A 13,555-nucleotide genomic window follows, 5' to 3' on the forward strand; every position below is an offset into this window, starting at 1 on the left:
CTGAAGCTGGAATGACAGCAAACTAGCTGCATTTCGTGTTTTTCTATTGACATTTCTTTGTAAATATCCATAAAAATGATGCTTGCTGATTCATGACTTCGTCTGGCTGAGAAAAGCTGCCAGCCTGTCTCTCGTCCCGACTCCGACATGTTCATTATCATAGGACAGCTATAGATCGAATTTCAATATTGAAACAATGTTGCAAATGTCGGAGAGACAGACAGCAAGGTTATTACAAATCCCTGCTGTTGAAAACCAAATGTTAGTCTGAAGGAAATGGGAGATCTGATGACCAATTTACTCCTTTAACAAAGAGCACCTTTTATCTACCAAGATCAATTATTGTGTACGAGGCAGCACTTCCCTTCTTAGTTCCAGAAAGTACAAATTCTTCATGATGTACAGTAAGCAAAAGGAGCAGACATACTGTATAAACATAAAACATTATTTTATACAGTCATAATTAAAACTCAACAGTGATTTATTGATCGCTACTATTGAAGATATACATTGTGTAAAATGTGCACACACTTTGTGTGTGTGTGTGTGTGCATGTGCCATTCTTCCACATCTAGTTCAGTGTATATTTCTTCACGGGAGCATCTTTCATCATTTCAATCCCCTGGTCTGTTGAATGGTGTACAAACTCCCCACAGTCCTGTTCTGTTTCTTTCCAGCTGTTAGGCTGTCCATCCCCCCAATACCTGCAGTTGAAACAACACATACAATCAAACTGTCAACTATATCAGAGCCTACTACTCCAGGCAGTGATTTCTAATAGACACAGAACTCTTCAAATGTCTTACTTGGTGGTCAGTGGTGTGCCAAACACTCATTTCCAGGTTCCCTCATCAACTGAGTCAGTCAGAGACCAGTCCAAATTATTGGTTTGATAACTCTATATATAAAGTATAACACTTTAATACATATGTTATTTTGGCTGTATTTCTGACCCAACTGGTACTTGGGAGACTTGACTAGGAAAATACTCTCTCTCTCTCGCTTGCTCTCTCCTTCTGTTGTTTATGATCACAAGGTGTGCTTCTCTCCCTAGACAGTCCTGTCTGCTCTTCTCCCAGGTTTAAGCCGCAATAGAGTTCAGGAAGTAACAGCTGGATTCAAACTTCTTCTAGATAAAACATGACGCAGATATAGCACTTCTAATGAAGTAGCTAGTCATTTGACTTCATTGCTCTTCATTTTCAGCCTTTCTGTTTCTCTTTGTAGCTGGTCTCTGTCTTTAGTCTGGGTGTTATAACTGGTCTGTAGCTGGTCTCTCTCATTAGTCGGGGTGCTATAATTTGTCTGTAGCTGGTCTTTGGTCAGAGTGTTATGACTGGTCTGTAGCTGGTCTCTCTCTTTAGTCAGGGTCCTATAATTAGTATTGAACTGGTCTATGTCTTTAGTCTGGGTGCTATAATTGGTCTGTAGCTGGTCTCTGTCTTTAGAATTGGTCTGTAGCTGGTCTCTCTCTTTAGTCGGGGTGTTATAATTTGTCTGTAGCTAGTCTTTGGTCAGAGTGTTATGACTGGTCTGTAGCTGGTCTCTCTCTTTAGTCAGCGTCCTATAATTAGTATTGAACTGGTCTCTGTCTTTAGTCTGGGTGCTATAATTGGTCTGTAGCTGGTCTCTGTCTTTAGAATTGGTCTGTAGCTGGTCTCTCTCTTTAGTCTGGGTGCAATAATTTCTATGTAGCTGGTGTTTCTATGTCAAACAGTTTTGTTATATTTCAATCTTCTGTGATGTAGATAAAGTGTAATATTGAGATTCAAACTACAAATTTAATACATTTCAACTCTATATCTGACATGGTGCAGGTGTCTTATTATTTTAAGCCCATAGTTATGTGTGTGAGATGTACACTTTTGTTTCAAAGTAGATTTGTTTAAGACTACCAAGAATCCCTCTGATTGACCCTGTGTCACGTCCGTTGTTAGAATGAGACCAAGGCGCAGCGTAAATAGAGTTCCACATATTTTTTATAAACTGAAGCTCACCAAAACAATAAAGCATAAACGAAACGTGAAGCTATTGGTGTGCACTCAGACAACTCAATGTTGACAAGATCCCACAAATACCAATGGTGAAATGGCTACCTAAATATGATCTCCAATCAGAGACAACGATAAATAGCTGCCTCTGATTGGGAACCATATCAGACAACCATAGAAATACAAAAAACACCATTTGGGGGGGGGTACTGTCACGCTTACTATGGTCAGTGCGTGACAGTACCCCCCCCCCCCCAAAGGTGCGGACTCCTACCGCAAAACCTGACTCAATAGGGGAGGGTCCGGGTGGGCATCTATGATGGCTGACGCAGGGCGTCGGGGGCGGCTCCGGTGCGGGACGAAGTACCCACTCCGCTCGCAGATACGTCTTCCTCCATGGCGGTTCTGGGGATCATCGCCGGAAGCTCTGGACCGTGGGTCGTCGCTGGAGGCACCGGACCGTGGATCGTCACCGGAGGCTCTGAACTGGGAACCGCCACTGGAGGCTCCAGACTGCAGATCGTCGTCGGAGGCTCTGGACTGGGAACCCCCGCTGGAGGCTCTGGACTGCAGCTCGTTGCTGAAGACTCTGGACTGCAGCTCGTCGCTGGAGGCTCTGGACTGCAGATCGTCGCTGGAGGCTCCGGACTGGGGACCGTCGCTGGAGGCTCCGGACTGGAGACCGTCTCAGGAGGTTCCGGACTGGGGACCGTCTCAGGAGGTTCCGGACTGTGGACCATCTCAGGAGGTTCAGGACTGTAGACCGTCTCAGGAGGTTCCGGGATGTAGACCGTCTCAGGAGGTTCCGGACTGTGGCCCGTCGTTGGAGGTTCCGGACTGTGGCCCGTCGTTGGTGGTTCCGGATTGTGGCCCGTCGTTGGTGGTTCCGGACTGTGGAACTGTCGCCGGAAGCTCTGGACTGGGAAGAGTCGCCGGAAGCTCTGGACTGGGAACTGTCGCCAGAAGCTTTGGACTGGGAACTGTCGCCGGAAGCTCTGGACTGGGAACTGTCGCCGGAAGCTCTGGACTGGGAACTGTCGCCGGAAGCTCTGGACTGGAAACTGTTGCCGGAAGCTCTGGACTGTGGAGGCGCACTGGAGACCTGATGCGTGGGACCGGTACAGGTGGCACCGGGCTGATGACACGCACCTCAGGGCGAGTGCGGAGAGGAGGCACAGGACGTACTGGACTGTGGAGGCGCACTGGAGACCTGATGCGTGGGACCGGTACAGATGGCACCGGGCTGATGACACGCACCTCAGGGCGAGTGTGGGGAAGAGGGACAGGACGTACTGGACTGTGGAGGTGCACTGGAGACCTGATGTGTGGGACCGGTACAGGTGGCACCGGGCTGATGACACGCACCTCAGGGCGAGTGCGGAGAGGAGGCACAGGACGTACTGGACTGTGGAGGCGCACTGGAGGTCTAGAGCGCAGAGCTGGCACAACCCTTCCTGACTGGATGCTCACTCCAGCCCGGCAAGTGCGGGAAGCTAGCACAGGACGCACTGGGCTGTGAAGGCGCACTGGAGACCTGATGCGTGGGACCGGTACAGGTGGCACCGGGCTGATGACATGCACCTCAGCACGCCCGCTCTGCAGCGCTCTTAACGCCAGCACCTCTCTCCGGAATCTTGCGTCGAGCTCCTCACTCGACTCCCTGACTGGCTCTGGTTCACTCCTCGGCTCCGCCGACTGCTCCATGTGCCCCCCCCCCCAAAAAAAATTATTGGGGTTTCTGTGGCCTTCCTCCTCGACGTCGTTGCTGTCCTCTCATGCTCCTAGGCGACTCCCGCCAAGGATGGTGATCTTGTCCTGCCAGGATTTCCTCCCAAGTCCAGGATCCCTTCCCATCCAGGATCTCTTCCCAAGTCCAGGATACTTCCTCCTCCTGGGCACGCTGCTTGGTCCTTTGTTGGTGGGATCTTCTGCCACGTCCGTCGTTAGAATGAGACCAAGGCGCAGCGTAAATAGAGTTCCACATATTTTTAATAAACTGAAACTCACCAAAACAAAACAATAAAGCATAAACGAAACGTGAATCTACTGGTATCAAATCTTTATTAAAATGAATTAAAGATGAAAATAACTTATTGCAAGGAACAATTCTGAGAGGCATTTCAGGAGAGTGACTTGAGTTTGCTTATAGAGCATTTCCTTTTGATTTCACAATATCTGCATCTGCATAATAATGCAGAACGAAGAGAGAAAGAACAAGAAAGAGAGAGGGAAGTGAAACAATGAAATAGTAAAGTATGAGTGAGAGAGGAGGATTGACCAGTACAGCGCCAGTACAGTAGAAAATATATCAGCTAAAGGATGTTGTTCTGTAAAATCTTTGTTCGACCATGAACTGCACCTCGGCTTCTAAAGGACTATGACCTCTCTTAAATCCTATGCAGCACCTTTCCTGGGAAATCACATTATCTTGACTTTCAGCTAACCATAAGGCCTTAGACAGATGGATAGTTTCTTACTACTCATCACATTTGATGGGTACGCCCAAATCAACCACAAGTTACTTAAATCTCAACCCACCATCCAATGGTATATTATTACTTAATAATTGTTTGACCAAGTAACGGTATGATGATGTTGGCACAAAATGTACTGTATTTTGGACTATAAAACACGTTTGGTGACCAGGATCTTGCGTTTGGTGCTCGATCAATACATTTCAGTACAGTAGGTTCATCATATTACTTAAAAAGTGCAATATATTTGGATTAATCAATTTTCAAATGTCAAAGACCATGGTAAGAATTATTTCCATTGCATTTGTTATTTTGTATTCATTGTCTGACTATTTTGTGGGCTAATGTGTCACTGAGGGTCTGAGAATCTGTCTGTTTCTGTGTGCTTATTTGGCATGCTAGTATATTTGACCTTTTTAGCTTCAGTGTTTTGGGTTAAAGTGTTTTTGATAGACAAACTTTGCCAATACATACTGTACATGTGCGGCCATCAGATTTTCTGAATGTAGACCTAAAGTACTGCAAGGTACAGACACGGTATCTGAGCATATGTGTACAGATACCTGAGGAAATCTTTACAAACACAGGTAGAAGACAATGATTCCAGCACAATGAAGATATTGGATATTGATGACGACACACATAGCATGACCAGAACAAGAGATGGCGTTAAATATTCAGGTACCAACACACACACACACTAGTGGTGCGGGTCAGCTGTTTGTTCACCCGCACCCACCCGCATTTGTTAATAATCCACCTGCAACCGCCTGACTATATGTGATAAAGTGAAAATCTGAGGACTGCTCCCGAACCTAACCCACTAATATAAAAATGTGTCATAGGCTATAGTCAGAGACAGTGGAAAGATTTTTTGACATGATTTAGATATGTTTCTGCTTTTAATTTCCAACATTTTGGTAAGCTATTTGTTAGTCAACTTGTCTATAATTAGATACATGCAGCTTCTCTTCTGTCATTATACTGTATGTTGCCCTAGAACAGGGCTTCCCCAACTCGGTCCTGTGGCCCCGTTGGTTGCGTGTTTTGGTTTTTGCCCTAGCACTACACAGTTGATTCAAATAATCAAAGCTTGATGGTCAGTTGGTTATTTTAATCAGCTGTGTAGTGCTAGGACAAACACCAAAAGGTGCACCCAAGGGGGGGGGGCCGGACTGAGTTTGAGAAATCCTGTTCTAGAAGACTAAATAAACCCTTAATCACCAGAATAATGTCATACATCGATAGAATGAATGCTTCAATCTAGTTGAGATTGGTCAAGTTTTCTCTGTCAAACGTTTAGGGACCGGGGAGAAAATGCAATAATCAAAAAGAAGGGAAAGATTTTCTGTGCAAAAGATCCAAATGGCATCAGTTTGACCGGTTGTAAGGAAATAGAAAGCTGTGAAAATGACCCAATATGTTTCTAATAAGATTTCAGTTTGGCTTGGATGCATATTTTATGTTGTTGAAATACTATCAGCTTTTAGGATGGCAATAAAGACAGCGCCTCTACAGCATTGGAGGCTGCTGAGGGGAGAACGGCTCATAATAATGGCCGGAACGAAGCAAATGGAATGGCATCAAACCCCTGGAAACTATGTGTTTGATGTATTTGATACCATTCCACTGATTCCGCTCCAGTCATTAGTATACACTGTGTATAGAAAACATTCTTCCCATAACATTGACTGACCAGGTGAATCTAGGTGAAAGATACGATCTCTTATTGATGTCACTTGTTAAATCCACTTCAATCAGTATAGATGAAGGGGACAAAGACAAGTTATGATGTAGGCTACATTTTGACTCTGGAAGAGGAGTGGAGAAATATAATGTATTTCTGTCAGCATGTTGAGAGAATGCAAATGCACAGTTATACATGGTGTATACCAAACATTAGGAACACCTTCCTTTTGCCATCAGAACAGTCTCAATTCGTTGAGGCATGCACTCTACAAGGTGTCGAAAGCGTTCCACAGGGATGCTTAACTCCAATGCTTCCCACAGTTGTGTCAAGTTGCTTGGATATCCTTTGGGTGGTGGACCATTCTTGATACACACAGGAAACTGTTGAGTGCGAAAAACCCAACAGGTTGCAGTTCTTGACACAAACCGATGCGTCTGGCACCTACAACCATACCCCATTCAAAGGCACTGAAATATTTTGTCTTGCGCATTCACCCTCTGAATGGCACACACACACAATCCATGTCTCAATTGTCTCAAGGCTTAAAATCCTTCTTTATCCTGTCTCATCCCTTGCTTTCAACGAGAATGACAGATCTGTAACTCACATTTCTATGCGAATTTGGTTGGGTTGCCCAAAAAGTTACATATTGCAGCTTTAACTTTTTCTGCCCGTTCCCCAAAGCATTTGGCGATTGGCATGTAGGCAATTTGGCGTGAGTACAGTTAGGCCATAAAGGTTAGGCTTGCACATTAATGCCAGACAGCCTAAAATAATTGGGGGAAAAATAAATGTATAGATATAAATTGCACAAATGTATACATTTATGGATGTTTTTAAGGTGTTGTTTTCTCTTTATTCAACCATGAATTCCATGATCTAAAAATAAAATGAACAATGAATGTAATTGCAAAGATTGTATGATAATATCTTGTGATGTAGTACATTTTCAGTGGTGGAAGAGACCATACAACGTTGCTGCATTGTGTCTGGGGCTGCTGTGTGTTCTCCTACTGGCTGGGATCATAGGCCTGTGTGTACACTGTAAGTTTAGTATGTTTTCACTAAAACATTGATCATCTTCAGTGACATAATTATTGATAAATGTTTTCAATGTTTCACTGTTCCCCTAGTCACTGGTCAGCATTATTCTCCAGAGAGAGACCAGCTACAGACCAGCTACAACAACATGACTAAAGAGAAAGACCAGCTACAGACCAGTTATAGCATCCTGACTAAAGAGAGAGACCAGCTACAGACCAGCTACAACAACATGACTAAAGAGAGAGACCAGCTACAGATCAATTATAGAACCCTGACTAAAGAGAGAGACCAGCTACAGACCAGTTATAGCACCCTGACTAAAGATAGAGACCCGCTACAGACCAGTTATAGTACTCTGACTAAAGAGAGAGACCAGCTACAGACCAGTTATAGCACCCTGACTAAAGAGAGAGACCAGCTACAGACCAGTTATAGCACCCTGACTAAAGATAGAGACCAGCTACAGAGGGAGACAATCAGACTGAACAAGAAGCGCAAAGGTGAATAAAATGACATTTGACTTCATTAGAAGTCCTTTCTGTGTCATGTTGTTTTCTTGCTACTTCATTCAATGAGAGTGGTATAAATCAATGTTTGTAAATAAAGTAAGGAAAACTTCTAGAGAGACCTTGTCACGAAGGATGGATGAAGTTCGAAACCAGCTGTTACTTCCTCTCAACTGTGAATAAAACCTGGGAGGAGAGCAGAATGGACTGTCTAAGGAGAGAAGCCCACCTTGTGATCATAAACAACAGAGAGGAACAGGTGAGAGAGATAAAGACAGAGAGAGAGGTGGGAGATAGAGGATATGTGTGAGCAATGTTTTTTTTTCTGTGCCGCAATGACAGATATTTATCAATGGGTTAAACGGAGCAAATAAACAAATCTGGATTGGTCTGACTGACACATTTGCTGAGGGAACCTGGAAATGGGTGGACGGCACACCACTGACTACCACGTAAGACATTTGAAGAGTTCTGTGTCTATTAGAAAACATTGACTGGAGTAGTAGACTCTGATAGAGTTGACAGTTTGATTCTATGTGTTGTTTCTACTTCAGGTATTGGGGGGATGGACAGCCTAATAGCTGGAAAGAAACAGAGCAGGACTGTGGGGAGTTTGTACACCGTTCAACAGACCCAGGGGATTGGAATGACGATGGGTGTTCCGTTGAACAATACTGTGTCTGTGAGAAATAGGATTATCATAGATACTCTCTCTGCACTGTCATTAAAGGACCTCTCTATGTCCTATGTTACTCCTTTTAGTCTTATGTCTGAAGACAGATGTTATTTGGTGGAATGGTACTAGATGTGGGAGAATGCCACACTTTGACAAACACACACGCATGTACAGTACAAGTCAAAAGTTTGGACACACCTACTCATCCAAGGCTTTTTCTTTATTTTTAGTATTTTCTACATTGTAGAGTAATAGTGAAGACATCAAAATGATGAAATAACACATATGGAATCATGTAGTAACCAAAGAATTGCTAAACAAATCAAAATATATTTTATATTTGAGATTCTTCAAAGTAGCCACCCTTTGCCTTGATGGCAGCTTTGTACACTCTTGGCATTCTCTCAACCAGCTTCATGAGGAATGCTTTTCCGACAGTCTTGAAGGAGTTCCCACATATGCTGAGCACTTGTTGCCTGCTTTTCCTTCACTCCGCGGTCCAACTCATCCCAAACCATCTCAACTGGGTTGAGGTCGGGTGATTGTGGAGGCCAAGTCATCTGATGTAGCACTCCGTCACTCTCCTTCATAAAATATCCCTTACATAGCCTGGAGGTGTGTTGGGTCATTGTCCTGTTGAAAAACAAATGATAGTCCCACTAAGCGCAAACCAGATGGGATGGTATATCGCTGTAGAATGCTGTGGAAGCCATGCTCATTAAGTGTGCCTTGAATTCTAAATAAATCACTGACAGTGTAACCAGCAAAGCACCACCACACCATCACACCTCCTCCCCCATGCGTCCCGGTGGGAACCACATATGCACAGATCATCCATTCACCTACTCTGCATCTCACAAAGACACGAGATTGGAACCAAAAATCTTAAATTTGGACTCATCAGACCAAAGGACAGATTTCCACCAGTCTAATGTCCATTGCTTGTGTTTCTTGGCCCAAGCAAGTCGCTTCTTATTATAGGTGTCCTTTAGCAGTGGTTTCTTTGCAGTAATTGGACCATGATGGCCTGATTCACACAGTCTCCTCTGAACAGTTGATGTTGAGATGTGTCTGTTACTTGAACTCTGAAGCAGTTATTTGGGCTGCAATCTGAGGTACAGTTAACTCTAATGAACTTATCCTCTGCAGCAGAGGAAACTCTGTGTCTTCCTTTCCTGTGGCTGTCCTCATGAGAGTTAGTTTCATCATAGTGCTTAATGGTTTTTGCGACTGCACTTGGAGAAACTTTAAAAGTTCTTGAAATTTTCCGGATTGACTGACCTTCATGTCTTAAAGTCGTTTCTCTTTGCTTATTTGAGCAGTTCTTGCCATAATATGGACTTGGTCTTTTACCAAATAGGGCTATCTTCTGTATACCACCCCTACCTTGTCACAACACAACTGATTGGCTGAAATGCTTTAAGAAGCAAAGAAATTCGACAAATTAACTGTTAACATAGCACACCTGTTAATTGAAATGCATTCCAGGTGACTACCTCATGAAGCTGGTTGAGAGAATACCAAGAGTGGGCAAAGCTGTCATCAAGGCAAAGGGTGGTTAATTTGAAGAATCTCAAATATAAAATATATTTAGATTTGTTTAACACTTTTTTGGTTACTACATGATTCCATATGTGTTATTTCATAGTTTTGATGTCTTCACTATTATTCTACAATGTAGAAACTAGTACAAATAAACAAAAACCCTTGAATGAGTAGGTGTGTCCAAATGTTTGACTTGTACTGTACACACACAAATTGTGTACACATTTCACACAATGTACATCATTCAATAGCCGCTGTCAATATACAGTATCACTGGAAAGTTTTAGCCATAGATTAAAGTGACTGTATAAAATGATGTTTCATGTTCATACAGTATGTTTGCTGCTTTTGCTTACATTGTGCTATACACTAGCAAGGCGTAATTTCTGCTTAGTCAATAAATCATTGAACTTCGATGACATTAAGGAGTTTAAGTCATTCCCTTATTGCTCTCTACTCTCCTGTGTAATACAGTTGGTAGAGCATGGCGCTTGCAACTCCAGAGTTAGTGGGTTCGATTCCCACGGTGGACAATTATGAAAAAAAGTATGAAAATGTATGCAATCACTATTGTAAGTCGCTCTGGATAAGAGTGTCTGATAAATTACCAAAATGTGCTTCGTATTGAGTTAATAGGGGGTGGCAGGTAGCCTAGTGGTTACAGCGTTGGACTAGCTCGAATCCCCGAGGTGACAAGGTAAAAATCTGTCGTTCTTCCCCTGAACAAGGCAGTTAACCACCACTAGGCCGTCATTGAAAATAAGAATTTGTTCTTAACTGACTTGCATAGTTAAATAAAGGTAAAATAAAAAAAAATAAGAAATAGCAAGTAGAATTGGATACTTTGGTCCCTGCCGAAAAAAGCCTTAGGTTTGAAAGTAACTATCTAATATAATTACTACAACTACTACATATTTAAATGTCCTTGTTTTAACTATACTGCTTTCACTGTCAATGCAGAAAACATTGCCTGATCACAGACATTCCCTGGCAGATGGGTTACAGGCACATAAAGTTTAATTAATTCTTGAAATGTATTACATCATCGTCTCTTGCTGTTCAGTGAATGGCCACATTGATACCTTCCTCGCTAGATGGGGGACTCTCTATTCAAATAGCATTTCATCAATTGCCTTGGGTGCTTGGCTTTGTCTGAAAGTGGGATGCAAATATATATTTTTATACTGTTTCTTCACAGAGGGAATCATATTTATGAACAGAACACAACTATTTTTCTGGTTCTGCCACAATAAATTATATTGAACTTGAGTACTCCAATTTAAAAATATATGCATTTTTTAAAACTCAAGAAAACTTCTTCTTTTTTTCTGTCTTTATTGATATGCCAACAGTGTCTAATGTATCATAACCATTACAGATAACAAATCATAATAGCTAAACTGCCCCATATATATTCAGTCAATAAAAAAACAAGTGGCATTTATGATTGATTTATTGAAACCGTACTATTAACTGGTTATATTATATGGTAGAACACAATCTTCAAAAAGGCAGCAACCTCAGCAGTGGCGCTTGTAAAAGCCTATGGCTGTGCAATGGCAATGCCTTGTATCATTAATGTAGCATACAAGACCCTCTTATTTCCTGAGCGCTTATCACAGTCAAACTATTATATATATTTTTTGATACTTCAAGGCATCTTGAAATTCCAAAATCAAATAGCAATATATTCCTTGGTATGACCTTCTTAAAACAATTCTATATAGCTTAGTTCTAAACATCCGCTTAGCTAACTGATGTCAACATGACATCGCCTACAAGTGTGATCAGAGATTTCTATTGGAGAAGCAGTTTTAACCTATCTTCATACCAGTGGAGGCTCCTGAGGGGAGGATGGCTCATAATAATGGCTGGAACGGAGCCTATGGAATGGCATCAAACACATGGAAACAACATGATTAATGTATTTGATACCATTCCACCCATTCCGCTCCAGCCATTACTACAAGCTCGTCCTCCCCAATTAAGGTGCCACCAGCCATCTGTGCTTCATACTGTACTGTCTTTGGTATATTCTTGCGAGCTACTCATTGACAGCCCGTGAGCTACCGTACATTCAGTTTTCTCCAAAGGTGCAATCTTTGGTAGGCTGATGGAAGTCAGTGGCAGAATATCAAATGGATACTCCTCGCATCCTCTCTCCTTCTCAAAACCCATTGGATGAGAAAGCCAGAGGTCCCTCCCCTCTGAGGCAAGGAGAGAGGACGCAAGCAATTGAGATTCTCCCAGAGGCTGCGATACAGTGAAGCCTAATCAGACATGCCTGTGCTCATCATGGTTCTTACAGGCAAAGTGAAATGACAAAATTTGCTTGTGGTGGACGCCTCTCAAATGATATGTAGGAACACCTTGAGTCCATTGGACATGAAACAACGATACAAATGTAACGGTACAACAAAATAGATGAACAATTTTCTTTTCCAGGTGTCTTTTCCTTTTCAACACCAATGGTACAACTAGTGCTTTCTAACTGCACTAAACCAAAACAGTGGTGTGTGGGAGGGAAGCAAAACTTTCCAGTGGGCAAAAGCATTCATCTTGAGGCGATGGGGGATGCAAAATGCAATCTGTTAATTATTATATCATATGTAAAATGGACATATCAATTTTAATGCAGACCAGCTCAAAACATTACTAATCATTGAAAATGGCAAATTACCTGATGGATCATGATACTTTTCTGGTAAGAAAGTGGGTGTGTAAAAAAATACATTTGCACCTCTATTTTGAAAGTGGAGATGCAGATGCTCTGTTTGCTCCATTGCTCAAGCGCCTAAGTGCAGTGTACCACACTGGCCTCTTTGTCTATGGACCACACGATGGAGTAGTTTTAGTTTTTCTCATCTGTTCCCCCTACTTCATCTCAATCTCTCCATATCCAAACACTCAAATGGTTATATTATTCCAATAGTGCATATTGAAAATACTTGCTTTAGTGTACAACACTTGATACAGTTGGAAGAATGACTGTGCTGCATTGCTTCAAAGTTTGACTCCCTGTTGCTGAGAACAGTCAGTGTTGCTCTTCTTGCTGTGTGAGCCCTCTACTGGATGTTTTCAAAGACCAATGGAAGCACTCGTCGTAGTAGCCTGCAATGGCCACACATCAAGAAAAAAGTAAATGATTGCTGTAAAGACACCCCACCTGCCTTGATTCATACTACATGAATGGATCTGTTATAGTGTGTTATAACCATGTAGTTATAGTAATAGGTCATTCAGATATTATACCTACTTCCCCTGGAAATATATTTTCCCCCCCAGGCGGTCATATTATTTCTCTGCCGTAGATTTCTTTAACACAATTTAACTTCAAATGATCTCATGAGGTAGCGGAATAAACTCCACTCCATGGTGAAGGAAGTTTCTGATGTCTGTGGTTGTATTTGATTAATGTTTATTGAAAAAGTATGGAAATAAAGAAAGGTACGTAAATACTGAGGACGAACACAGGTACAAGGTTGGCGTTTCATAATTTACATTTTTTAAAGTATTGATCTTGGGCGAATTGATGTAGTCAGAGCTAGATTCCACAAAGTCTTGTCTCTGCTCCACTCCGTTGGTGGAGTATTCTAATCAGAAACTTCGTTCAACATGGAGTGGAGTTT

General features: G+C 42.4%; 1 protein-coding gene across 1 annotated transcript; it reads left to right on the top strand.

Annotated features, from left to right (window-relative positions):
- The first annotated feature begins 7,075 nt into the window (after positions 1–7,075).
- LOC120065932 (CD209 antigen-like protein C) lies at positions 7,076–8,398 on the top strand. Its single transcript, XM_039016973.1, has 5 exons — positions 7,076–7,203; positions 7,611–7,699; positions 7,822–7,964; positions 8,048–8,157; positions 8,260–8,398. Exons 1-5 carry the CDS (start codon positions 7,076–7,078, stop codon positions 8,396–8,398), a joined length of 609 nt encoding a protein of 202 aa, XP_038872901.1.
- Positions 8,399–13,555: the final 5,157 nt, after the last annotated feature.

This window comes from Salvelinus namaycush, chromosome 21 (genome assembly GCF_016432855.1).
Source record: "Salvelinus namaycush isolate Seneca chromosome 21, SaNama_1.0, whole genome shotgun sequence".
Taxonomy (NCBI): domain Eukaryota; kingdom Metazoa; phylum Chordata; class Actinopteri; order Salmoniformes; family Salmonidae; genus Salvelinus; species Salvelinus namaycush.

Bases quoted from the DNA above. Each gene is read 5' to 3' on its own strand.
- LOC120065932 (XM_039016973.1), top strand. From the start codon at position 7,076: ATGATAATATCTTGTGATGTAGTACATTTTCAGTGGTGGAAGAGACCA. The intron at 7,204-7,610 runs GTTTAGTATGTT...GACTAAAGAGAG, and splicing joins GGCCTGTGTGTACACTGTAA to AGACCAGCTACAGACCAGTT. The intron at 7,965-8,047 runs GTGAGAGAGATA...CCGCAATGACAG, and splicing joins TAAACAACAGAGAGGAACAG to ATATTTATCAATGGGTTAAA.